The sequence below is a fragment of the Phaethon aethereus genome, assembly GCF_964289735.1.
Source record: "Phaethon aethereus genome assembly, chromosome: 12".
In the NCBI taxonomy this organism is placed as follows: Eukaryota; Metazoa; Chordata; class Aves; order Phaethontiformes; family Phaethontidae; genus Phaethon; species Phaethon aethereus.
In genome coordinates, this window is record NC_138588.1 from 1,833,315 (window position 1) to 1,857,462 (window position 24,148).

The 24,148-nt window shown below is 41.7% G+C and overlaps 1 protein-coding gene across 2 annotated transcripts in view; it reads right to left on the bottom strand.

Moving 5' to 3' along the window:
• The window catches only part of MAP2K5 (mitogen-activated protein kinase kinase 5), a 139,816-nt gene that overhangs the window by 48,738 nt on the left and 66,930 nt on the right, over window positions 1-24,148 (bottom strand). Inside the window, exons 14-17 of one of the 2 annotated variants that reach the window (XM_082005336.1) lie at window positions 20,585-20,658; window positions 19,605-19,655; window positions 15,878-15,949; window positions 2,499-2,528 (exon numbers count right to left, since the gene is read on the bottom strand). In XM_082005336.1, coding sequence (XP_081861462.1) covers window positions 2,499-2,528; window positions 15,878-15,949; window positions 19,605-19,655; window positions 20,585-20,658 — 227 coding nt within the window. The remainder of the gene's footprint in view (window positions 1-2,498; window positions 2,529-15,877; window positions 15,950-19,604; window positions 19,656-20,584; window positions 20,659-24,148) is intronic. The other variant, XM_082005337.1, reaches the window with a different exon arrangement.

A 24,148-nucleotide genomic window follows, 5' to 3' on the forward strand; every position in this document is an offset into this window, starting at 1 on the left:
ATAGGGGAAAAGCCTGTTCTTTACTATTTGTTGTTCCCTTGCTCAGATTACTGCCTTTGGCAGTCAGCTACAGATTATGAAGTTAGCTGTACATCAAGAAAAAAAGAATTTACAGTAACTCTAAACACACCCATAAGCAACTTTACTTACATGAGTAGTTGCTCGCATGCCTAAGCGCTTTCAAGGTAAGACTTTATTGTGAATGTAAGATTAAATGATGGTCGTGTGATGAATAAGCGTTAGCAAAATAAATACTTATAAAACACGTGAAAAATTAGAAGTGGTAAGTTCTATCATTAAAATATTCTACTAAAGGCCAGAAAAAAAAAATAATCATCCTTTAGTCTTACTGGCATATTGCAGGAGTCCTGAATTTCCACACTGCAATGATTCCCTCTATAAATCTTATTCATTTAAACTGAATTTACACACACCATTTGTCTGTGTCTTAAACATAGAGAAAAAGGAAAAAAAACGTTTTTTTTCCCAAGCTACAGCTGGAGACGAACATTCAGGTGCAGAAAATTTCAGATGTTCTCAAACATGTATTCATACTTTCCACATTCAGAGAGAAGTAACTTCAAGTTATTGAGGGGCAAATTCTGCAAGCGCACCTACGATTAGCTTCATTTGTTTGAATAAGCCCACTGAAGTGAGGAGGATTTACTCATGTGGCTGATTGCAGAATCAGGCCCTTACGTCGGAAGGTAAATGGACATTTAGACATTAAAAAAATCCAACCGACTAATTAGCCCCCTAATCAGAGTGAGTTGCTAAGGGTTCTTGTGACCACCTATGTAAGTACATGTCTAAAATACATATTCTTCACATAAAAATCCTTATGAAAAGCAGTAGCTCGAAAAACTTAATAGCTACATTTTAAAGTTGCACCTCCTCAACTGTTCTACATTAAAAAGTATATACAATTTCACGGGCTACTGACTTGCCAAATATTTCTTTTACAAACCTGATCCGTATTTTAATTAGAACAGCAAAACGGATCTTAAACTAGCAATCATGTTTTGCTCCCAATTCAGAAAACAAATTTTGGTCTAGAATCATACATAATGTATGGACTCTAACTTCTTTCCCCAAGCTCCAACACTTCTGTGAACAGAGGGTTACCCTAAATTGTATCCCACGTCACTTTGATTTAGTGTTATAATACACCATCTACAATGAACACCAAGACGCTTGACGAGCACGAGCGGGTACGCCGATGTATGGACGACACTTCAACACAAGAGCTTCTTTCCCAATCCCTTCTCAAAGGAGATTGTACATTTTAAAATATGGATAAAATATGCAAGGTATGTTCTGCTAACCAGTTACAGCTCTTGCTTTCAGTCGGTGAACATTTTCCATAGGAGACGAGAAACTGAAAAATCAGTATATTTCTACATATGCAAAACCTTCGCAAGTCCATAAAAGTGTCAGGAGAATTTGCTTAAAACAGCTTATAAAAATGGGAGAGAGAATGAGTCCCAGCCTATTATTCAATAACCATGTTTGTGAGGCATCTGCATAATCTAACCATGCATAAATTAGTATGTGTATTACAACAGTTATTTGCATAATAATAGCAAGTTAATAGATGCTTAAAGAGCACAGACCAACACCACCTTTAAATCAGACATGCCTCCAGGCACTCTGATCTGTATAGACCAAGATGCAGAAAACACTGTTCATAAAACATAAGAAAACATAAACCCCACATTCAAATAATTCATTTTAGTCCCCGGACACTTCACTTTTTCCCCTCTCCCAGGAAAGAATAATTTGAGGAACTACGGAATAGTTTGTTGCTATGAATTCTAACATGCATCTTGCAATAAGAATTTAAGGTAATCATGAAACCTATTTCTGAATTGGTTGTTTTGTTCAGAGCTTCATGTTTTTTCAAGCATACAGCCAAAGTAAAATATTACGTGGTAATGCAGTGCTCAGAACTGGCCTAACCATTGCCACTGGAGATGGAAATAGTTTTACCACTGACTTCAATGAAACTGAGTTAGGTCAGTGGGAAGTTAGAAAATGCCAGTATCTAAAGAAAATACTCTTAAAAGGGAGAATCTGGAGCTCACTTAAGTATTCCATTCACATTGTATTTTTGATTTGAGAAGATCTGAGACCATTGTGCCATTATTCAAAACTGAAGTTTACAATGAAAATATAAAAAAGGGGTAGACGCACCTTCCCACTTCAAAAGCACTGTTGTACATACTGGATTATTTTTTAATCTCAAAACAAAACAATCATTAACATCATCATAATTTTCCTTCTCTCCAGGGAAAGAAAATCTAGAGTTTGGAGAAGGGAAAAAGAGGGGGGGGGTGGAAATCAATAGAGACTTCTAAATGACTCCTTCAAGATACCACTTTTCAATTTAACAGGACAGATTTATTTGTATGTGGCTCAAATGTTCACAATTGCTCTCTGCACCTTCATACATAGGAATGAATGTCACAGTGGCAAACAGCAGTAATGAACAATCTTACCTGAGGATATGGAAACCTCCCAAGAGCAAGCTGGGAAAGGAAATAATATTTGTCTAGTTATATAGATTTGCATGGAGGGCACATTTTCTTAAAGAGAGAAAAGTACTCAACTCTTACTATTGTATAAATTGGAAAATGTCAGCAAAAGTAATTCTGAAAACACACAAAGAGCTGTATTTAGAATGGACTCATTCACAACAACTACCCCTTGTTCTACGTTTCTGAGTATTTCTGTATTTCTCAGCCTCTTTTGTCTGTACCACTCAGTAACACTGTTTGATGCCCAAGTTCCTGAGGACTCTCTAAATTAAACCAGTTCAGCCTCAATAGCGAGGCCAACGACACTGACCCTTACTGATAATTATCTGCAATGAACAGGTATTGTAGACGTGCACTGAACTCCCAAAGTCCTTCCTTAACTGGCTCAGAGTAGAATCTGGGTTATACAGCTGAGGTTTGCTTCCTTATCAGTGTCAAACCCAGCAAGGAACCTGTGAGTGGGATCTGGAGAGAGATTATGGCACCCGCAAAAAGATGCCTCATCTTTTCTTCAGATATACTTGCAGTTGCACGCAGTATCAACTGGGTTTGTCGCCCACACTGTTCTAGAAGTCAATTGATGCATCACTAGAGTATCTGCTAGTATCAGTATTAGACCCAACAGCAATACTACTGTTGCCATAGCTAATAAATATTCCATGATAAGTTCTCTGTACAAGACTTTAGGTTCTCCCATTTGGCATCTGAACCTTGGAAACAATTTCAGCAAAATACAGCTAGTTCAAGTTATTTTGTCTACTACTCAGTGAAGGACAAGGGTGTTCAGAGTTAACACAGACTCCTCCAAAAAGGCATTCAGAGCCGCTCTGTTCTGACCTGCTTTCTGGATAAGCCCACCTCCCTCCACGGTTCACAAAAGAGCCGTAGTCCGATGAGCTTCTCTACACTCTGGTTAACCTTCACGAATCCTCCCCTTACCAACCTTCAGAAGGAGGTCTACCAAAAAGGTTATGGATGTGCTACTGTCATTAATTTGTCTGCGTGATAAACTAGGTATATTCACATCAGACTGAGTAACAGCATCAATGCTGAAAGTCTAAGCTGTCGTGCCATGTACGGCAAAGGCTAAACAACACATCGGTGCTGGGCAAAAGCTGTTTCACGGCACCTGTATTGCCACGGATATTTGAGCTCCTCAGCGCTGTGGTTACTTGACCTAGCCAGATTGCAGCTGAGGCAGCTCTGCTAACCTACGATGAAATTTCAGCCTGGCTGGCAGCACAAAACTATCCTAAGTAGGAACAATAAGGCATAAACAGCTGTAGCAAGGTGGGGAACTGATGGGGCAAAGACCAGTCACCATACTGGAGCCTCACCAGTTCAGGAAAAAGGTCATGAGAAGGAAGTAAGAAGAAACTGGCAGCATGAGTGGAAGCAACCAGAAAACAGCAGAGATGGTGCCCTTTCTGCAATTCCAGCTGCCGTCCAAACCTAGTATTGTACCAGCAACCCGGCTGCGAGCCTTCGCAAATACAGTGAACAACTTCCAGATCCTCAGAGGAAAGACATCACAAAAGCAGAGTAGGTCTTGAAGCGTTTGCTTCAAGAGAGGCATGCAAGAGAAACCCAAAGAGATGAAACAAATGTTTTTTTGTGACTAGTCTTAAAAGAAGCTTTTGTAATATTCAGATAGTATCTGTCCTGAAAATCTACAGATATATCGAGTGGGTTCTAGAGGAGCTACTTGATTTGTACAGTATTTTTGAATGCTTACTTAACTGCCCAGTCATCACAGTTACAGGAATCTAAATTTCCATGCATCACTGCAAAATCACCCCAATCTTTCCTAAGTATCTCATCGGTGGGAGTTTGCGTAATGACTGAAGAGGAGCCATTATGGTCTGCTGTAGCACTTTGGTGTTGACCAAGAATCCCTACTAGCAATAACACGTGCAGTTTTTCTGAGATGTTTCTATTGTGCCACTCATCTCTCTGAACATTATAGTCTGCTTGTAGACTTCCATTTGGGGGTCATTATGTTTGCTTGGTTTGTCAGACCAACACCTACAGAATGTAAAAGAAATCAGGCTTACAAGAGACACTGGAACGGGGAACAACATTAAGGTGACAAGACAAGTAAGATCTCTTCAGGTTCTCCAAAGTGATACAATTTAAGCTAGCTTCCTCCTCTGGGTTTCTTCCGTGCTTTGTCTTCCAGGTTTGCCTTTAAGACCCAACTCTGTGGGTGAATCTGCCTTTCAGTCCTGTTTCTGGTGCAGCGCTGAGCGCAGTGCTCTTCTTTGCAGCAAATTCATCCTCCTAATAAACCAACCTGAGCTAAGCAGGCTTGATCGCCATCGTTTCTATCACTTGTGTCTGCTTCACAGCTTCTCCCAGGACAGAGTGCCACTCCAGTCACTCTTGATGGCAGGCTTTGAAATACACTGCTAAATAGTTAAGCAAAGATCCTACGTTTTCTGTTACGCTCAATCTTAAGGACCAGGAGCTACTAAAACATACCCTTTTTCATCTTCTCCTGTTTTGGGAGGACCATCCTTAACTTCCAAGAAGCCGCCTGAGATCCTAAGCAGCACTGCTGCTGTGATAGCCTATACATGCCTAGAAATAAGCCTATAAATGCCAAACACTTTTCCATGAACAGCAAAAGAAATCCTGATTTTTCCAATGACTACTGACTTAAGAATAGTCATTACAATAGCTACAGACTTGTAGGAACGTAACAGTTATCCCACTGTAGAACAAGAAGATAATTACAGCTACATGCACAGGGCATCATTCTGCAGATCTTATTTAAGCAGAAAAACAACCACTGCCTCGATGATGACTTCAAACCAAGCATTTCCATTCTCACTGACAGTTCCTCTCCCTGACCACCACACACCTCAGCAGGGGCTCCAAAGGCAGCAGAGTAATTGGGGAAAGAGCCATTTTCTGCCAGCCGTAAGTACGGGGTGTATAAATGAGCTCTGAAGAATCCAAAATGTGTCAGGAACAAGTTCTTTGGGGGTTGTGAAAAAAGAAACACGTTTCTCAGTGAAGCTGCTCCTTGACTGCGAACGGCACAGCAATACAGCCATGGACAGACTGCATGCCAGTTCAGCATCCCCCTCAACCGCCACTTGATTCATCTAGTCAGAGTTGTTTCCTCCCTGCAAGATTGTCAAGGTATTATAAATTAAGAAACTTAGCAAAGAGTATGTAATCTTCCCTGAAATAGCCTGCAGATATGTCACTGTACTAAATGTGTTTCAGATTTAATGAAGCTTTAATGTCCTTTTTAATTTTGCCTGTTTCTCTATCACCAGGGGTCGAGCAAGGCAATCAGCACTCAAGAGGGTGGTTTGGTTTAAAACTAGGAAAAACTCATTTGCTTATGAGTTGCACTGTATTTTCTTAATTAAATTTACTAAGTAAAATGGTTTAAGTTCAGCCAACCAATGACCTCTCTATGTAGATTTAGATTTATAAATAGCGTCACAGTTAAAGGAAAAAAAAAAAAAACCCAAAACAAACAGATTAGAGCTTCACTAAGGGGATTTTCATACTCTTATCATCTGTCTCAAGGAAGTCACATAAGCATATGCAGCACAGGCCCAGTGCAGGATACAAAAAAAAAGTAAACTACCAAATTAACACACTATCAAAAACTTATCTCCTCCACATTTACATCATGAAACTCAGTAACTTGCAATTTCATTTCTAAGGCATTATAACAAAAATACAGTATTTCCATTCACGGTAGTTAGGTAGGGAACTGATCAGTATTTTACGTAGCTCTGGGTATTAAGGAGGGGAGAAGGGAATGCTTAAACTTCAAGGAGCTGGTTCTCTTTTCCCTATGGGTACCTTCCCACTATACAACTGTAAAAAAAAAAAAAACCCAAACCACCATAATTTCAAAAAGGCCCAGTGTCCAGAGGTCGTGTCCTGAAAAATAATGTGCACTCCCAAGCGCGAGTACCTGGCAGGGTCATTCCCTTAGATGTGGACAGAGGTGCAGATGGAAGTACGGGATGCACCATCAGATTTTAAAACAATAATTGACAAACTACGAAGTCATTCCAAATTATTAATTGCAAGGCAGAGGTACGGAGTGCATGTATGCCGATTTTTATAAAAATATATCAAAATACGCTAAAAAGCCCCCCCAACCTCCGGGAAAGCAAAAAGAACATCAGGCAGGCACCGGGAAGCAACTCTAACCCCTTCTCAAATACGCACATTTAATGGGCGGATGCATGAAGACAAAATTAAAATGACTCGTTGAAATGAGGTAATTAATAATTTTGGAACTGAAAACGGAAATCCCGAAATCCTCACTAACGAAGCGCTTGCTTTACGTTGCTCTTTTTAAATGTTCCTTGCCTGCCTGTATATTGTTAATAAGAATTACAATAGCAACCTGGCCCTTATCCTGTTCAGAAAGTGACTGAGGGAAGGAAGTTGAAAACATATTTTCAGGACACTCAGGCAATAAAGTCTCCCACTTAGATTATTGTCTATGTTGTGCAAGTTGTTTTTTAATTTACAGTTATACTGAAAAGCATGGGATGTTTTTATTCTTAATTTAGACACATTCCATGTTTCTCAGCATAACTGCAAATTGAAAATAAGCACTTACAATATCGCTAGTGATCTAGCTGAAGGAGGACTTTATAGTCTGAAATGTTCTAAAATTTGTTCTTAATTACCTTGTGCACATTTTACACAATTAAATTTCCATCTAAGGATTTTGCATTTAGATTGTGCTCTGCAGTTAAACCCTCATTTTATGGAAAAGCAGCCGCCACTTCGGAACGTTCAGACACAGGAAACTTTAAAAATCAGACTTAACTACTGGATAACATAAAATTCCCTAGGTGAAATTTCATTCCAAGACCAATTTATACACTCCTAGATAGATGGCTTAAAATCACCTGAAAATCTGCAGGGTACGGACCTTAATAAATATTAAATACCTCAAAAACTACTCTAAGATTTTTCTTTCATTCTAGTATCAATTTCACTGTCCTCTTATTGCACAGTTAAAAAAAAAAAAAAAAAAAAATCCAAAAGGATATAACAGCAATTTACCAGCGTTAAAGTGCTTCTGAGGTTAAACTGACAACAAAGAAGAACAGAAACACAAAGCATCTTGAAGTAGGGTTTCAATTAAATGTGCAGGATTTAGTAATGCAGGACGAAAAAAGAGTTACAAATTAATTTAATCTTCTGCCTATAGTTTGCAGCTGCACTCCAAAGTGTCTGGGGCTTAAGAACAAAGCCTTGAAAGGCCTCAGAGTGAGGAAAGCTTCAATTTTTAATGTATAACGCCATTAGCTGATAACTTGTGGAATCTGCGACCCCTGCGGAGGGGCATAAGCGCGGGTAACAGAGACTGATGAAGTGACATATTTGTTCCTGTCTAGGACTAGGAAGAAGACGGTTATTGCTAATACCGTCAGGCCCAACAGAAATACGCCCTAATAACCTTTGGGACATTCCTTGGCTGGAGCAGATGAGTTCGAGATCTCTCTGCATAAAATATATTAAAAATCAAAGCCTAATTCACCTTAATTAAAGATAATTAGTTTCACTTTGACTTCTTTTAAATATGAACTATAGTAAATGCGCTGCAAAGTAAAGACCGCAGACAATCATGCTTAGATGGCATATTTCTTTCTCGCCACAAATCCCTTCTATTACCGGGCTTTTACCGCTGCGTCTTCAAAGGCGTCGCTCAGAATAGCGGCGCCTTTCCTCACGGGAAAAAGGTGGGACACGGGCCTTTCAGGGCCCATCGACGGAAACTGTCAGGCGCAAAATTCACACAAATGGTCCGTAACGATTAGCGGGACTACTTGTCTGAGAGGCTTCCCGCTTACTTGTTTGCTGGATTTAGATTCAACACCTAAAGAAAAAAACCAGTATCAATGTTAAATTCGGTTGCGCTGGCGGAAACGCAGCTCGGCTTCCACGGCAAGGCTGCTCTCCATCTCTGCTGGCACCAGCACATCGGCCATTACAAACCAATTAAATAACAAGGAGAGGCAGACTCGACTGGCAAACATTTCTCAGTTTTTGACTTTTTCGAAGCCGAAACAGCTATTCTACAGAGTGTAAGAACAGGGAACGTAATAATCTACGTTACATAATGCTACGCATTACGTACACAGCACAGCTGACGCTGTCCCTCCATCGTCCGCTCATCCACCTAGCCAGGTAGAGAACGGGGTTATTTATTTCGCGGCCACACGCGCCGCCCGCACGGCCCCAGAGCGACCGCTGAGAAACGCGACACGCTGAGGTCCCAACCCGCGCAAAACTGTACCTAAACTTACACTTTACTGCAGCTTAGATCACAGTCTTCGCCTAACACAGGGTTACATCCCAGCGCAGCGAGCGGATAAATCATCCTGGAATATCACTCTGGCTAAGTTTAGCTGTGAGTGGAGCATATGTGCTTCCGAGTCACTGAAGCAAAGGCCCATAAAATACACTAATTACTGGAAGTTATGGTCACCGAGTGATTGATAGCGCTCTGCGAGGCACCTTCCCCGTTCTCAGCCATTCTGATGGGCCTCCCCCACCACACAGCAATTATTAATTCATGACCCAACCCTCAGGCACTGGTACCTTCACGTCTAATTCCACTACCGCAAAGCTCCTGATGTAGCTGGACATTGTCTGTCTTCAGCCCGGTGGCCGCGGAAGATGGCGGATGAGGAAACGGAGTTAACGGCCACTGCTTGGAGAATACGGCTCGAAATAGCTCAAGGGGGAAAATTAAACCCCCATCTAGGCCAGATTTTTCCAAAGAACAAGTTTCTGAAACGCATCATTTTGTACAGAATGATTAAAACTACATAAATATTCTATGGTAAGAACAATTCAAGTTAACCTTGCAAAATTCTGCACGTGTTACGGCCACGCGCAACGGCCGAGCGAAGCGTGCGAGGATTTGTGCACACAAGTCACAAACACCACGCTCCGTACGGCGCTTAAAAATACGGAGTAACAGGGTGCGGCTCATTGCAAAAAAAAAAAAAAAAAAAAATTTTTTATTTTCTGCTTTCCTTAATCCTAAACGAAAGGTGCCTGTTACCAAACAATCACACCTACGCAATTATCAGTGGTCCAAGCTGCGAGGCCAAAGAGCTCAAGTCGGCTCTCAGCCATATTTCATGAAAGCAGAAAAAGGCCAGAAATGGAACATTTTCTCCATAAAGTCAGTTCCCTTTCAGGAAGGCTCTGGCCGAGGGCTGGGGCCGCAGAAATCAGCGCTGCCCGAGGCCCTGCTATCGGCAGAGCAAAGGTGTCGGCCCACAGAGATGGTAATCCAGCATTTTCAGAAACACATGGGTTAAGTTTTCTCTAATATTAATATTATTTAGAGTGATCTGCAGCAACAAAGTAAACACCCATCACATCCGAGCATCGCCGGTTATTAGATGGCTGCACACAAAAGTGAAGCTTGGAGTTTTTATTAGTTTAGAGAAGGTTGGAATTCAGTAAGGGGCAGGAAAGGGAAAGGGAAAGGGAAAGAAAAGAAGAGAAAGAAAGAGAGAAAGAAAGAGAGAAAGAAAGAGAGAAAGAAAGAGAGAAAGAAAAGAGAAAGAAAGAGAGAAAGAAAGAGAGAAAGAAAGAGAGAAAGAAAGAGAGAAAGAAAGAGAGAAAGAAAGAGAGAAAGAAAGAGAGAAAGAAAGAGAGAAAGAAAAGAATAATTTAAGACACATCATAAGTATCTACTGAAATGTGCCCAGATCCATCCAATGCATTAATTTAAGAACTTCTTGAATTCTCAGTGTAGGAATGGGGAAGTCATACTCTTCACATATTTGCTAAATGATGACCTCATGCCTTCTGCTATGAGCCGTTCCCCGTGGCTCTGCCAGCACCACCATGGCAAGGCCCTTCCCAGTCTCTCCTGTTTGAGCACACCGAACAAAATTCTGCTCATTCCAAGCACACAAAAAGCAAGGACAGGTCCAGGAAGAACCGTCACTTGATCAGAAACACCTCACTTCAGCCATGTATTTTGTTACAATATCAAGACTCCTGCTCCGCATGGAGATTAAATGCAAATTCTTATTTTCCTTTTAAGCTTGACCCTTGCCATCTTCTAACGGGCTATTTTAATTACTATCACTCCTGCTTCTACTCAGCGTAGCTTTTGACACTGGAGGTCACTGCACGGTCCGTGGCTGCTTCCAGCAGTCACACAGACATTCACAGTTGCCCCATTGTGATTGCACCCCTTTCTACCAAACCTTCACCAAGCCTCCAGTGTTGCTATAGAAACTATGCTGTACCACTAAGCTTCGGGTCTCAGATTTCCCCCCGCCTTCTGTCCACCTGTTATAGTTTAGGTAAGGGTGTAAAATTGATGAAAGACCAACCACAATGTCCACACGTAAGTGAAATCCTGCAGAAGACGAAATCGCGGTCTGCGGAACTTCCTGCGTATTGGCTCACAGTCTTGATCTTGAACCAGCATCACTTCAAAGCTGATGATATGTGATGGTCTGATCAGATATTTTAGATTCCTTAGAAAGGATTTTTCTGACATCTCCTCTCCTTGACCAGACACATGAGTCTTTGCATCAGTTTTATGCAGTCCAACATCTTAAAGATTGAAGTGCTTTAAGAGAATCATCTTAAAGCAGAGCTGCATCTCTTGTAGCACCCTCTTCAAACACGTTCCTCCTCTTGGCCTTCATGGTCTGTCTGTGCTCCCAGCCCAAGCGTGTTGAAAAGTCCAAGACTCCTTAATGCTTAACACTGCGCGCAATCAGCGTCAACCCTGCTCAGAAACCTGTGTGTGCCTGAAACACACTACAGAAGGCATGCTTGTTGGATATATACTGGGGCGTTCTGATCTGCGGGAATGCACACAAACTGCTGAAAATCTGCCATATAACTGCTTGAAACACCACTTAAAACATCATCTTAACAGCAATGTCACAAACAACTAGAAACCCTTGAAGGCCCTGGCAAATACATAGGTAACAGAAAACACTAGTGACCGAAGACTCAAAATCTTCATTTTGGGAGTTTTAAGAACTTGATATACAAACTCCCTTTCCCTGAATGAGAGAACACTGATAATCATTGCAAGAAAAATTAATTTTAGGAGGAGGCCTGAAACACAGGAACGCAGCTGCTGTTTTTCTCAGCAGAGGACAGTGGGAAGTAGAATCTAGGATGTGATACAAAAGGAGGCGCAAAAGGTATCGTTAGTCAAACACATGAGCTCGTATTCTACTTCCAACACTTAGTGTGGATAAAATGAGCCCTGGATCTTCTGGCAAAGATCTACAAGTCTATACTCTGCCTCAATGAACAGCTTGGATCACAACTCTATTCCATGCCCTTCCCAAAACTCTCTTCTCCTCACCTACCATTTCTCCTCATGACATGTAGAATCACAGAACAGGTTGGGTGGGAAGGGACCTTTCAAGGCCATCTAGTCCAACCTCCCCGCCATGAGCAGGGACATCTTCAACCAGAGCAGGGTGCTCAGAGCCCCGTCCAACCTGACCTGGGATGTGTCCAGGGATGGGGCATCCACCACCTCTCTGGGCAACCTGGGCCAGGGTTTCATCACCCTCCTTGGGAAAAATGTCTTCCTTAGATCTAGTCTAAATCTTCCCTCTTTTAGTTTAAAACCATCACCCCTTGTCCTATCGCTACAGGCCCTGCTGGGCCCCCATCTTTCTCCTCAGCCCCTCTCAGCCCTGGCAGATGCAGTAAGGTCTCCCCGGAGCCTTCTCTGCTCCAGGCTGAGCCCCCCCAGCTCTCCCAGCCTGTCCTCCCAGCAGAGCTGTTCCAGCCCTCGGAGCGTTGCCGGGGCCTCCTCTGGCCCCGCTCCAGCAGGTCCATGTCTCTCCTGTGCCGAGGGCTCCAGAGCTGGATGGAGCACTCTGATAGGAGACTCTGGTCCTCACTATTGCCTTGAGAACATGCCAGTGCTTCTCAGCAGGCAGCTTTGAGGTAGCAAAATACAGGAGAAAACCAAGAAGCTTCCTCTGTGGAAGCAGGAGGAGCCAGGAACGCACCAGCTCTACAGGGTCCCACCAAACCTCTTCTCACCCACCTTCTTGCCTCCTACCACAGTCTCTTGTCCCAGGAGAAGTGGCTCAGCTGAAGGTGACGTTAGTACACCTATGCCTCAAACATCTCCACAAAAAGGCACCACTGGACAAGAATGCTGCCTATCAAAAACCAACAAGACTTATTCTATTTGTATTTTGGATGCTTTAAAGTTCACTTTCAGAGAGCAGCCATGCAAGGTAGGATTAGAGTCATATTGGAGGGTAAAAATAAATGTTAGGCACTCTCATTTATCCTCCTGTGCAGGGCACGGTTCTGGGAGGGAGACTGAATCGGTTACAGAGAGCACACAGCACTCGGACGCAGCCCAGTCAGCCTGGAGTGTGTTTTATGACTGTGTTATAAACCCTTGAAAACCAGCTTTGATAAATGAAAATGCTGACACAGTCTTCAGTGTAGCGACAGCCATGTCGCTGGTTTAAATTGAACTTGCTTTGTCAACCCAAGAGCACTTAAATAAAACGTCTAAAAACCTCACGAAAACACACAAACTATTTGCGATGAAACACTTTTAAACAGTTTTACAGATTATGTATTAAGCTGAATTAACTTCAAAAAATCCTGAAGAAAGACAAACTCTATAAAAAAGAAAAAAAAAAATAGCTAGCAGCATTTCTTCTTTTTTTATTTTTTTTTTTATTTTTGGCAAAGGGAAGACTGAGCATCCTCAGACATCTCTTACTTCAAAAGGAACAAGGACACTAACCATCTCTCAAAACTTACGTGGTACCCACATCTAATACTTTTTACACTCTGCCAGCAAGTTTTTTGGGGCATTTTTTCCTAACTTTCAAAAGTAACAGTTCGGTTTCCCATTACAATACCTCTGCAGCAAAGAAATTCAAGACAATTCAAAGGCTCAGAAGAGTATTAAAGAAAATGAGAAGATTTACTTAGCTGCTATTTTGTATTATATGTCAGAAGAGCCCTTGCTAATTTGGTGCCACCTGCCATTTCTTTTAAATTAATGTGCTATAACTGTGCTACCTTGAAGTTGTAGGGATTGGAGTATTGCACTACGAAGTGGAGATGATTTTGAAATCCTACAGCAAATGCTAACTTCCCTTTTTAACAGTTCCATCAACAAGAGCCTGGGTGTCTCCACTACCAATCCCCATGTCAATACAGTGTTACTCTAATGACAGTGACCTTGTGTGGCTCTTTGAGCATCTTCTTCACCTTTTTTGAGACATTTTTCTAAGCCACTGTCCTTGCTTTCATCATTTAACACATCACTCAAACCACTTCAATAAAACAGTGATCATGTTGAAGAGAGGTCCCGGAGGACCAGATGACATACCAATTAACAAAGCGTACAAACCAAGTTGTTTTTTGTACATCTGGTTCAGAAGGCATTCGTGGAAAGTGAGAGAGAGGGAAAAACAAAGTTGAGAAGGTTTAAAAGAGGAGAGTAAATGCAAATGAAATGAGTTTTCCTAATGCTGGCTAATATAATGTGAAATTCATCCTTCAAATCAAATTCACGATCAGCCAGGTTACCTACTAGTAATCATAAACTAAATTCCAAATGTCTTAGTCTACGTGGTAAATCATCATATTGCTGCCACTCATCAAAATGCATCTTTTATTCAGCAAAGGAACCAGTAAATTGCTCTATGGGACTTGCCCTGTAGGACTGCTGCATTCACACTGCTCTATTCCACCATGAATCGGGGAGAACACCCCAGTAAAGTCTTAATGTAATACAATCTCATTTTAGCCCTTTGTTGGCTAGATTCATTTACAGAGTGTGTATGTTCTGTATCTCTCCCAAAATTGTGAGGGCTCTCCAGCATCACAAACCATTAAAATTTGCAGTAAAACAAATTAAGAGAACTGCAATCCCTGTGATGCCTTAAAGTGTTATTATAATTCAGAGTTAGCTTCAGCCAGACTCTGGAAAAGATTTACAAGATCTGAACACAATGATTCAGCATTAAGTATTTGCATTTTGGTTAAAACTGATTTGACAATGAATTCATTGTTTGAAAACGTAACCCTAGTCTTGGTTAACTGTCAGGCTACAAAATGTGAAATTTGCCTAGATGCACACCAAGACTACTTAACTTCTATCTAATCTTCTGCTAAAAATATCAGTTGTGCTTCACCAAAAGGTGTATTCAGCTTCACCTTAATGATACTATATTATACCAGAAGAGAAGGGAAGGGCACCTACATTTTTCAGTTAGTCGTATCACGCCTTTGTCAGGCTATGCAAGATGACGCAAGTCATCAGTGGCTTGAATGAACTGTTGCTAAAGGAAGAAACAACTGCTCCAAGCAGGGAGAAGTTCTTTCACAGGACTTGAAAAACTCTCCTGCGAGCTTATTGCTCAAGCTGTCAAGGCTACAAGGGTTTCCAGCTGTAGCTGGCTTGTCTGTGGCCAAGGAAGGCCAGCGTGAACAGGTTACGTGAACCTTTCTGCCACCACCAGACCAGAGCTACCTGTCCCTTCTCCCAGACCAGACCAAGCCAGATCTGATTTTACTGGTCAAGATGTTATCGTAACACAGGCATTTCTACCCAGCTTATGCACTCTAGGTTATCTTTCCTATAAACAATCATCCATTTTGATGAAGTCATTAAATATGTTTCTTAAAACATCCGATGAAACCTAAGCTGGAAAAACCCACCTTTTTCCTGAATCAAAACTGACCTTGTTCCGACTAAACCTGCAGAAAGCATGGCTTCTCCTGCATTTACTGCCACATTCCCTTTGAACTGCTTCATTTTCCCCTGCTTGAACCTATGTTTGTGAGAAATCTTTCTAAAAGCCCCTGTGAACACTTACATTCCAACACTTTATGTAATCACGCAGGGAGAGGCTCATCCCATCGTGCAAGTATTTCTGCAAAAGATTTTGCAAGGCCATTAACCAGCTCAAAACCTTGAATCCGCATAATGCTATTTTAACCCTAATAACAGCCCACTCTACCCTGGCCTGTGAATACAGAAATACCACCATCTTCAAGCCCAGAGGTGTTGAAAGGATGCAGAGCCATCCATGCACCAGGCCCTACTTCTTACTCTCATACGGAGTTTTATTAGAGGGTTTAAGACTGTTACGTGGTTTGCACAGAGGCTTTTTGTATCTAACCAGAATGAACGCAGTAGGAACAAACCCATTCTAAATACAGCCAAGAAATGTAGCTATTGCTAAATTGTTAAAAAGCATGCATATATAAAAGAGTACACAAAGACTACATTAAAATATTTGGATATTTGATTCTTGCAACGTGCACATGAATGACAGATATTTGCATACCTCCATGAAGGAAATCCCTAGACTCCAAACGTCCGAATGAATCCCGTACTGTTCTCCTGAGATCCGCTCAGGCTGCAAAGAGACGGAAAGAAACATCTTCTTGAGCCTAGCAAACACACACACGTACTAGTTCCACAAAAGCTAGCCCAGGGCAAACAAATCAACAGAGAAAATGCAAAGAAGCTTAAAGCTCACCAGCTAACCTGGCAGAGCACAACTCCACTCGTCAAACACGGCTTATTTATTTATTTTTGCCTCTTCTGCAAGAGCAAACGACTCAGTTATGCTCAGACTTGTGGCCACGCATTGCTACGCCCCTTGTAAAGTTGGCCTTGGCGTTTGCGTTCGGGCTGTTCTATCCAACAAAAAAAGTCAATGGCTTGCACATGAGCAGCGAAGCGCAAGGTCAAGCTGTCAGAGTCCAACAGTGCGTACATCCACTGCTAAGCCCAGGCGCGGCAGCAAGGTACGCCAGGAAAACAGGCTCCTAACATTGAGTCAAGGGGCTGGGGAGCAACTACGGTTTAGAAAGCAAAGTTATTGAAGCCAAAAGAATCAATGAAGTCACATGCCAACAATTTTATTTTATATACTTCCTTAATTTCATTTTTGACCTATAGAAAAAAAGATTTCACTCAAAACTATTAATAGCAAGTTTAATGCCTCATGAAATAGAATGCTGTAAAATGTAACTGCTAGTTTTTACTTGAAAGCTACAATTTAAGCATTTCCAAGGTCAAGTACAGCATGAAATGTAACAATAAAAGGCTCCATGAGACTTCTCTCCCCACTGTGCTGTTAATGCACCTGTCTAGCCCAACCACCTACGAAGCACTAGCTGTATTTTTAGTCTTTAATAATCCAGAGACCTTTTTGAGAAAACAAACTCCCAAATTAGTGCCAGTCCAATGTGTTTTCGGATATTTACTCCGCGCTGCTAATCCCAGGTCAAGAGCTTTTATCGCAGCATGAATGTTAAGTAAAAAACACAGTGCTGCCCACATTATCTTTAAGGACAGCCTTCCACAATTGCCATAACCTAAAAAAACATCCCAGAACATAACTGCAACAAAATCTTTTTGACTGAGGCACACTTATTTTAAGCCAAACAGTGATCCAAAAATCTTTTTTTTTTTTTTTTTTTTTTTTTTTTTTAAGATCATTAAGGCAAGCCTTCATTAAGTATAGTTAAGCCTAGGTCAGCATATCTTGGAAATGTTTGCAAGAGCATCATACAGGGATACGATTTTTAAGCATCTTTTTGTACTGACAAAGATACGCAGCCAAAAATGTACATCAACAGATACGTCTGCCTTCGGAACATGCCACCGTATCAGCTCCCCCGGCCAAGCGCGTTTTGTTACTGGCAGACACCGTACCCGGGGCAAGACGAAAACGCTCGCGGATCATTTTAGTGCAGATGAGATGCTGGCCTTTCCTGAGCCGCCAAATTAGACGCGCAGCTCACACTGAGCAATATTAAATTGTTTATTCTTCCGTTATAACAGCTCAGGTGTTACCAGCAAGCTGTATTTAGAAATTATGTATTCACAGAAGATAGCGGCAAGTAAATAATTTGCACGTTTCAACAAAAAATCTAGTTGCATGAATTTAGGAGTCTGGAAAAGAAGATGAGAGTAAGAATAACACATGCATAAAGTAAAGTGTGCAACACAGAGATCATCTTAAGCATACACAGCTCAAAAATATTTTCTTTTAAGAATTTCTAAAACAGGTTACTTTTTTCATCCAAAATTTTTTTCTATATACAGAGGTGATAAAATGATCTTACAGAAAATGTATTTTTGTTGGAAATTTTAATTTCTCAGTCAGAAAGCTTTTTTACTTGTTCATTTTAAACAGAAACCTCGATTTTTTTAATGGTTTCTAATTCACTTACAGTCCGCCAAGTAGGCGGATAAACCAAAGCTTATGACCTTTGTTATTTTTTGATGACTAGACTATAAATTTGATGATGACAAATGACTCAGCAAGCAAAACAATTTTAACACAGGAAATCAGATGAAGTACATTTTGGCTTAAACTTACCCTTTCCAATTAATAGATGAATGCATCACATTCATCCATAAACAATAAGAAAAAAAAGTAATTTATTTAAAGTACACTGCAGAAAGAGAACAGTAGTCTTGATTTGTACACTAAAAGCATAATGCAACTTAATTCTCAGACCTGCTTAAGACCACGCTGAGTAACAGCTGAGTTGGAAAAGTTGATTAATTTGAAGCCGTTTATTTGGCTGAATTGCTGTATTCGAGGTCTTTTAGAAAATGGAGGCACAGAAATCAGCAGGCTTTACTAGCGAAAGTGATAATACGTAAGACCAGATCTTTTTTTCTCTTTTTTTTTTTTTTTTCCCAAAAAACGTTTTTCTGCACATAATACTCTGATGACATAGGATAGCCCAAGTCTTTCTAGGATGGTGACGTGAGTGTTTCAGAAGCCACATAATGAATACACCTTGGCTAGAAAAGCACTTAGCAAATAAATGGACACGCTGGTCTGCTTTCTTCTTAAAAGAAAGTAAGAAAAAACACCTGAAAGCGACTAAAGGTCATGGATTTCTCCTCTTTTCTGAGGTTTGAAAAATACAAGTATCAAGCCCTGTGCATTGTTTACACTTTTGTTTTTGTTCAAACAAGCTGAACACCTATTTTTTCCTCATTAATATTATGGCATAAGGAGTTTGCTAAAAGAATTTTAGTGGCCAAATTTAAAAGACAACAGTTAATATACCGCTCTAAACTGAAGCACTGAAGTTTTTGTACCTCTTAAATGGAGAACTAAGATTATTCACATCGATCACATGGGAAATACACACTAACTTTTGTGGCTTCCTTTCAGACTGGCTCTCGTCACCATATTCACCTCCGTGACATGAACAGCACACGCCAGTTGTCGCGCCAGCTCAAACCGCTAAACCCAAACCTCACCTCCTAGCTAACGTTCCTCCAAATGGTCCACCTCCAGCAACGCGTTACTGTGACCGAAAACTGACGGGAATTTATGCTTTAACGTAGAGAAACAGGACAGAAGTCATCTCGTCATAACAAGCATTCTGGCCAAAATTTATGTAGAAAAGCGAAACGTACCGATGACTTGGTATGTACGGTACGCACCTTACACAACATGCAATTTAACGCCCTAATGTTATTAGTCCAAATATTTTTAGCTTCGAATTTCCATGGCAGCTTCACATGGGAAACACCCGCAGAGGTGTTTAAGTATCAAGAAGTCGACGAGACCTCTGCACAGGTTTAAAAGCTTCGCTGAACTGCAGGCTCGGAGCAGCAGTCCCCAAGCTGTGGACAGTATCGGACCCTCAGCGGTCTGCAAAGAGCCGCCGGCTATCGGTGGAAAACTCTTTTGTTAACGCCGAACCAGCTCTCTTCTTTGTTTCCAGCTGTTACAACGCAGTAAAGGCAACTAAAAATACATGAAAGAAACACTTTTCCAATATCACTCTTCCATATCAGCAAGAAGAGCAGTCGTCAGAGAGCTGGCAGGCGAGCACAGATAGGAGGGGAGCGGGTCTGCGAGGCAGTAAAAGGGAGCTGTTTCCTGGCACACACAATTAAGACACAGCTTATGCTGGGGATGGGGAGAGATGAAGTTTGAGAACTGATTTCGAGTATATCCTGCATTACACAGAACAAGACTGTGAACAAATACTTCTATTTAAACGTTGTTCCTGCATAAATCCACTTACCGCCATATAAGCATTTGTTCCAACATACGTCTTGGCTATAGAATTCACCAGCTATCAGACAAAACAGTCTGTTAGAACAATATAAAGATAATGTGGAAATAAAATGGGCAATTATTCCTCATTTAACCTACAATCATCATTCCTATAAATCAACTAAAAATTATGTAAAAGGGAACAAATTTATCTGCAAAGGCATTAAAAATGATTAAATCTCTCTTTTGTTGGGAATGAGAGCTCCAATTTAAACAAGCGCTACATTACAGTTTATGGCAGATAACCTTAAACAATTCTGTTAAACAGGATGCTTATCGCTTTAGTACCCCAAACTAGTCTGATATAAAAAGTCAATTTGAAGTAGGATTGAACGCACTCATTTTTCAGTCAGCTGGCTCAAGATGTGAATAAAGCCACATTCATCACTTGAATGCAATGAGCACTAAATACGCTGGAGGGACAACAGGCTCTGACAACTTATAATACAAGGCTGACCTTCTCTTTGGTCCTCGTGTTTGGCTGAGAGTAAAGGTGCTGAAATTCAAATCAACATCACAGCAAGCTCATGGGTCACTATCAGAGAAGTTCTCCAGGGAGGCCCAAAATGGAAATTAATTAAAATTTGTGCTGCACATTGTAAAAGCCCACCACTATTGTTACTCCCAATATTAATTTTTATTGTGGGCCAGTTGGGCTCCCCAGACACATCTCTCGTTCTGCCCTCCCTTTTGTCTGGCCAAAACGCTTTCATATCAAAGCTGCATATCAATGAACTTTGCTATTCGTAAGTAGTAATTACAATATCAGCAGTTTTTACTGTCATTAAACAATGAACAATCATATTCAGATGAAGAAAAGTCGCCCAGAGATTAAAAATGAATAGGGCTCTCCCAGCAGAGGGGAGCTGGCTGTGGGGCTGTTTGTCTGGCAGCCGGGTGATCTGGACATCAGAAAGCGCGCGGGCAGATATCTGAAGGGGGAATTACCTGAGTGCTCACCCCGAAGTCACACAGCTTCACCTGGCCTCGCGTGTTCACCAACATATTAGACGGCTTCACATCTGTTGAGAGAACAAAACTGGATTTAAGCTACGTTATCCTAGGGACGCGTCGTACGGACAGAGAGCGTGACGAATATTGGCATGGTGGATTTTAACAGAAAATATTTCAAAGATGTATTTCAAATGCAACCTCTGGCTTGTAACTGTCAGTAGCACAGATGGCATTATACCTGTACCTCTCAAATACTAGTAATCCCTGTTATTAAATCACAGAATCATTTAGGTTGGAAAAGACCCTTAAGATCATCGAGCCCAAATCTGCAGGTGACACCAACCTGGGAGGGACAGCAAGTGCACTGAAGGATAGGACCTAGAATTCAAAGTGATCTTGACAAATTGGAAAATCGGATGGAAAATATCAGATTAAATTCAACAGGGACAAATGGAAGCACTCCGTTTAGACAGGGATTAATCAACTGCATAAATATAGGATGAAACAACTGCCTGGAGCGTAGGCTGGAGCAGGTCTGCAAAAAAGGGTCTGCGGATCACGGCATGATGTGGAAATGACAGAGAGGGAACAAACTCTGCCGCTGGACAATTCAGGAACAAGCCGAAAGCAACGGTGCACAGAGTGAAGCCTGTTTTCGTACCAGGGGATAGCCGGGCTGACCTTTTAAGGTTCATCCCAGCCCCGCGACTTCGTACTCTAACACTGCAATTAACCCTGCCTGCCTCTTCTCCAACAGCCCTCACGTCACTCTGTGCAGCGACAAGGGCAGAATTTAATATTCCATAAAAATCACAAACACAGAGTATCCCATCCAAACACCTGGATATAGGAACACGGGCAAAACACACCGGCACCAGCACATTCGAGCCTCCTGCTGCTGCAGGAGCACGTGCAGTCAGCCTTGCTCTCGCGCACACCGTTGTTCAAAGCTACTGGCTTCCACCGCCACGGCTCCTACTGCGTAAAACGGCTCCGGTCTCACGGCTTCAGAGCTTTTACAGAGGTTAACCGCCAGCAACATCTTAAAATGATTACTAAACCTGCTCCAGCAAATACAACATCTATATACATCGTAAAGGCAGATGGTCAGTGCAAAGGTCTTGATGCTGACCCCCTCTGACGTCAGAAGAAGTCGGTACGCTTCTGCCGCACGCTGCAAAAGCGACGTGTGAATAAACTGCTGCACACCCAGCCTGACTGCAGCGCGGGCAACACTGAGCATCCCTCCGTTCCAGGGACGCCAGTCGGAAAGCGTAACGTGCGCGTTACGGCCTGGCTTAAACTTGGGAAGATTAGAGCACAGTGGCTTTGCCTAATCACTGCTTTCTTCTGTCAAAATGGATTAAAAGCAATAGCTTGTATCTCTGCCTTCTTTAAAAGCGAGCACTAGTTGGGTGCAGATGGATGAAACCCAACTAGAAAAGAAGCTAATTTTGTTTATCGTTAAGTTTGCCTTTGTTTAGCAGATGTTTTCTGGTACCACAGTAGCTTGCTTAATTCGTCTCTGTAAAGCAGAAATGTATAACCTCAATTAACAAGCTGATTAAATGCTTTCCTATATTTGAGCTAAAAATCCCGTTTAAAAAGGGGAAGCATTCAACAGTACATCATACAGCTTAAGTGGATCGGTATGTTTTAAGTTAGGTATCAATACTGCCGATGCATTTTGCAATTTCCCCCCAAAGCCAGAAGAAAAATCCGTCATGAGTGCCTCCATCACGTTACGGCATCGACAGACTCAGTTTGCGTATCGTGATCTCCATTTCACCTTCAGGACTTCAATCCGTGTGCTGCATTTTTGATGGATTTTTACCTGTTTCTACCTAATGGTTAGACTCGATGATCTTAAAGCTCTTTTCCGACCTAAACGATTCTAGGATTCTATTCCCCTGCCTGAGGCGAAGAGACAAAACACCGCTACAGAGCGATCCACGCAGCCACAGAACCTCCCACACACTTCCCAACAACATTTTAGGAATATTTTTTCTAACTAAAACTTCAGGGAGACTCAAATATTTGCTTACGGCAACCCGCTAAGCAGCACACTCCTCTCTGGTGTCCAGTCACTTTGCTAAATCTAAGGCGACATGCCGCGTGCATCAGCAGGCTCTACCCCGAATCCCGAGAAGAACAGCAAGTTGCAGAGTAATCCTGTTTAACCTTCTTTCTAAAAATACGGCAGCCAACAGAGCTACCTCGTTACTAGGCTTGCGCTGAACGGTAATGAACTAAACAGCAGATGCAATTACACAGACAGAAAACACTGAAAATACTCCACAACTCCGGCAGCCGACGGTACTGATTAGAAGAAAACCGCGGTATAACGAGCGGCTCTTGCTTTTAATTGTAAAGGATGTAACAAAAATAAATAATAACCACATGGACAAGAGGAACATTTTGGTGCAGTAGGGCTGGAAATAGGTTTGTGGGATCAGGCCCGGATGAACGCCGTTCTTTTTTAACAAAGCAAAAACCCTTTCACCCCAAGTGAAGGCAGAAAGAAGTTCCAAGCGTGAAATGCTACGACCTCACAGAAAGTGATGATGAGGCAACATGCACATAGCCAAATTTTCTTTCTGTAAGGACTCAACCACGTCTCGAGTTCAGAGGAAGAGGCAGGATGTTCTCCAAGCTCACAAGTCCTCGTTCCCTGAACACGACCCACCGGAGGAAACCGCCACACCACATCTGTCCCCATCCCACCAGGGCCACCCAGCTCCCAGAAAGGAAGAGCCAAGGCTCTATCCAGCCATCACCTCATGTCTCTGGGGATCTGCAGACCTCATCTCCCCTTCCCTGCTACCATGTGGGACGTGACAGTAAGTCGATATAATTAAAAAAAAAACACCTGTCATTCATTAAGCATCGCTTGATCCTGAAATCCTTCCACAAACAGAACTTAAAAAAGAAAAACAAACCACCAAAAAACCCTAGAAGAAAAGCCAGCGGCCAGCAGCCCATTAAGGAAGGGAGGCTTCTGCAGGTTGGGGACTCTACGGAGCAAGCTGCAGCCAAACAAGCACTGCTAAGAACGACTACTATCTGTCCTCACAGCAGAATTTAAATAGCATCGCAAATGGGGGATTTCAGCAAATATTTGCTATGAATGCCAACGGTTGTGCAGATTTCCCCAAGAAAAAAGGAAGTGACAACCCTAGACAAAAACGTCACTTCACAAAACATCTCATGTTGAAAGTGGGGAGAAAAATCACCCAAACAGTAAATTAGCCTTTTCGTTTCATAAACCGCTTCAGTTAATGGGTTAAACATTTTTTGGTTTTGGAAAACAAATGTGCATAAATAATGTTCTGCACCATCTGCCTGTGATTAATATTACTGTTTAGAAGTGAAAGAATTTAAACAAGAGCCAAAAGGGGTCATTATGCTCCCATTACCAGTGCGTGCTTAATACAAATGATTTCTGTGAAGCATCATTATAGAGGATGAACAAGTCCTCTTTATGATATATCCGCCTAAGTCATTTCACCTCTCTGCAAACAAATGGGACCTCCAAGCTCTTATTTACCAGTAAACAGA